This window comes from Hypomesus nipponensis, chromosome 28 (assembly GCF_054491055.1).
Source record: "Hypomesus nipponensis isolate SF chromosome 28, ASM5449105v1, whole genome shotgun sequence".
Taxonomy (NCBI): domain Eukaryota; kingdom Metazoa; phylum Chordata; class Actinopteri; order Osmeriformes; family Osmeridae; genus Hypomesus; species Hypomesus nipponensis.
In genome coordinates this window covers 10,651,613-10,655,000 of record NC_140388.1, presented here as the reverse complement: position 1 = coordinate 10,655,000, position 3,388 = coordinate 10,651,613, and the positions used below count along the sequence as shown (strand labels likewise).

The 3,388-nt window shown below is 51.5% G+C and overlaps 1 protein-coding gene across 1 annotated transcript in view; it reads left to right on the top strand.

Moving 5' to 3' along the window:
• adamts12 (ADAM metallopeptidase with thrombospondin type 1 motif, 12) overlaps nucleotides 1–2,982 on the top strand; it is an 18,232-nt gene extending 15,250 nt beyond the window's left edge. Inside the window, exons 21-25 of the mRNA XM_084695337.1 lie at nucleotides 176–328; nucleotides 530–706; nucleotides 828–974; nucleotides 1,314–1,470; nucleotides 1,608–2,982. Of these exons, the coding sequence (XP_084551463.1) occupies nucleotides 176–328; nucleotides 530–706; nucleotides 828–974; nucleotides 1,314–1,470; nucleotides 1,608–1,723 (750 nt within the window). The 3' untranslated portion in view covers nucleotides 1,724–2,982. The remainder of the gene's footprint in view (nucleotides 1–175; nucleotides 329–529; nucleotides 707–827; nucleotides 975–1,313; nucleotides 1,471–1,607) is intronic.
• Nucleotides 2,983–3,388: the final 406 nt, after the last annotated feature.

Genomic DNA, 3,388 nt, shown 5'->3' with positions numbered 1-3,388 from the left:
GCCTGATTACTGTACCAGCATTAATAACGAATGAATCAATTAGTTAATCATTTTATTTCTCCCCCCTTTTCTCCCCACATTTCTCTCTCTCCTTCCTTTCCCTCACCCTCCTCTTCCCTCCTCCACCTTTCACCCTCACTCTCCTCTTCCCCTCCTCCTTCCCCCCCCCCCCCAGTGCTCCACCTCCTGTGGGGTGGGGGCGGTGTGGAGGACGGTGCGGTGTAGTTCGGGTCAGGAGGGGGACTGTGCCAGCATGAAGAGACCAGACCCAGCCAGGACATGCCACCTGCGCCCCTGTGCCACCTGGCTCAGCACCAACTGGACCAAGGTAAGCCCTGCTGGGGGCGCACTGGGAGGAACTGCTGAGTGTCTGAAACTGAAACATGACATCATCAGAAGGAAAAACGACCTGTCCGTCGCTCTCTTTTAATGTCTGTCTATCCCTGGCTATGCACAGGACTGTCTAACTCTCCTCCCATCTCCTCTTGGTCTCTCCTCCTCTCTTCTCCCCCCTGCCCCCTTGCCGTAGTGCCCTGCGGGGTGTGAGGTGGTGGGTCGCAGACAGCGGGATGTCCAGTGCGTGGACACCCAGAGCAAACGTCCACTAAGGCCGTTCCACTGCCAGGTCCTGTCCTCCAGACCCCCCAGCACCCTGACCTGCCCCTCCTACACCTGCCTGGCCTGGAATACCTCCCCCTGGGGACAGGTAACACACACACACTCACACACACCATACACACACTCACACACACTACACACACACACACATGCACATACATACCACACACACACACAGATAATACCAGTGTGTTGTTCTGCGGTCCCAGTGCTCCAGGACGTGTGGGGAGGGAGTGAGGGAACGCCTAGTGTTCTGTGAAGAACCACGGCGCTGCAGCGCCCCCCGGAGGCCAAACAGCACGGAGCCCTGCAGCCTGCGCTCCTGCAGCCACTGGGAACCCCAGGCCTGGGAGGAGGTACACACAGGATGTAGGGCACACAGGAAGTAAAGGGACACAGGAAGTCAAGAGACACAGGAAGTAGGGCACACAGGAAGTAAAGGGACACAGGAAGTCAAGAGACACAGGAAGCAGGGCACACAGGAAGTCAAGAGACACAGGAAGCAGGGCACACAGGAAGTCAAGAGACACAGGAAGCAGGGCACACAGGAAGTCAAGAGACACAGGAAGCAGGGCACACAGGAAGTCAAGAGACACAGGAAGTAGGGCATAAGGAGGTCAGGAAGACAAAAGTACACTGATGGGCAAATCCATCAGTTTTGAGAGTATATGTGTGTGTGTGTGTGTGTGTTCCAGTGCTCTACCAGCTGTGGTGAGGGTGTGCAGCAGCGTGAGGTAAGGTGTGTGAGGGAGGAAGACATGGAGCAAGTGACAGACAGCTACTGTGACACTGACCCAAAACCAGTCACCAGGCGGACGTGTAAAACAAAGCCATGTCACGACAACAACACAGGTACCTATGCATCCCTGTTCCTCACCCTGGGGAAGCTATTACCTTCTTTTAGCAGTTATCTAGGTGTGGGGATATGTGTGTGTGTGTGTGTGTAGGACTGTGTGTGTGCCAGTCTTACCCGCGTTCTTGTCTTGCAGGCCCAGTGTGTAAGAAGAACGCTATGTCATCTCGGTTTTGTGACAAGCTGAGGTTGTTGGGTCGCTGTTCCTTCAGGTCCATCCAGAAACAATGCTGCATGACCTGCAGGTCCTAACACCCTCACATTACCACAGTATCCCTCAGGGCGTCCCCTAGTCTCACTACCCTGGCTCTGTCCCAGAACAAGATACCCCCCACTCTTACTACCCCAGGCCCAATCCAAACCACCCCAGCCCCAATCCAAACCACCCCAGGCCCAATCCAAACCACTCCAGCCCCAATCCAAACCACCCCCCGTCCACCCCTCGTCTTCCCTCATGATAGTGAGTGGATGTTCTGTCCACGTTTACACACGAGTCCTGTTTTTAACAGACTTCAGTGACATCACAGAACATGGAGAGAGAGAGAAGACATCAGAAGCTGCATGTGAAAAATGCCTTCCTGCAGAACAGCACACTTAGAGGCAGGCTAGACTGTGCATTCCTGCAGAACAGCACACTTAGAGGCAGACTAGATTGTGCCTTCCTGCAGAACAGCACACTTAGAGGCAGGCTTGATTGTGCCGTCCTGCAGAACAGCACACTTATGTGGCAGGTTAGACTGTGCCTTCCTGCAGAACAGCACACTTAGAGGCAGACCAGATTGTGCCTTCCTGCAGAACTGCACACTTAGAGGCAGACTAGATTGTGCCTTCCTGCAGAACAGCACACTTATGAGGCAGGCTAGACTGTGCCTTCCTGCAGAACAGCACACTTAGAGGCAGACCAGATTGTGCCTTCCTGCAGAACTGCACACTTAGAGGCAGACTAGATTGTGCCTTCCTGCAGAACAGCACACTTATGAGGCAGGCTAGACTCAAACAATCTCCTTTTCTGTTTTCAAGTGCTCTAACTGTTGTGTATTCACATTTTATGATTGTGTTCTTTGGTAAATAATCAAGTAATGAACAGGCTGTAAAATAAACCTTATGTCCCTCTATAATAATGTTTACTGCAAGATTTGTTTCAGTTTTAATGTTATTGCTCTCATTATCAGAGCTCTCAGTCGTGCTTTGTGTCTGAACTATACAGAGTAGGTAGAAACGTGTTAGCATGACTAGATCTGCTTTGGTTTTTGATATTGTTGTTGTTGTTTTTGTCAATTACATGACTGTTGGGGTAACAGCCAATCAGATCCTTTGTCCGATGCTTCCCACCTTGACCCCTCCCACTTTTATATAAATGGAAATGAGAACGAGGTGTTGCTGGCCATCCCTCTCTGGCTCCACTGAAGACGGCTGCTGTTCCTATGGTGATGCGACGTCAGGGTACAGGCATTATGATCTACTGTACCTGTTCTACACATGTCTGCTGAAATAAACTGAACGATGTTAAAGATGTCCCGCTGTCACTTTGCTTTGGAACTGACACTTCCAGTGAACAATAAAAGGATTCCTTTTGTTGTCAGCAGATTTGTATCAGCAGCACACTATAGGAAGACACACGCCAGGACTGTATCTGTAAGATGTCCCACAAGACAGGGGAAGGTTGTTTAGATGTGTTGGATGATGTGGTACTGTCAGTCTGGCTGTCTGTCTGCCTGGCTGTCTGCCTGGCTGTCTGGCTGTCTGAGCAGTTGGCTGATTAGGCTGGTTAGCATCAGTCTGTTTTACTGTCTGGCCATCAGTCTGTTTTACTGTCTGGCTGGGTAGTTGACTGTCTGTATGTCTGGCTGGCTGTCTGGCCGTCTGTCTGTCTGTCTGCCTGGCTGTCTGGATTTCTGAGCAGTTGGCTGATTAGGC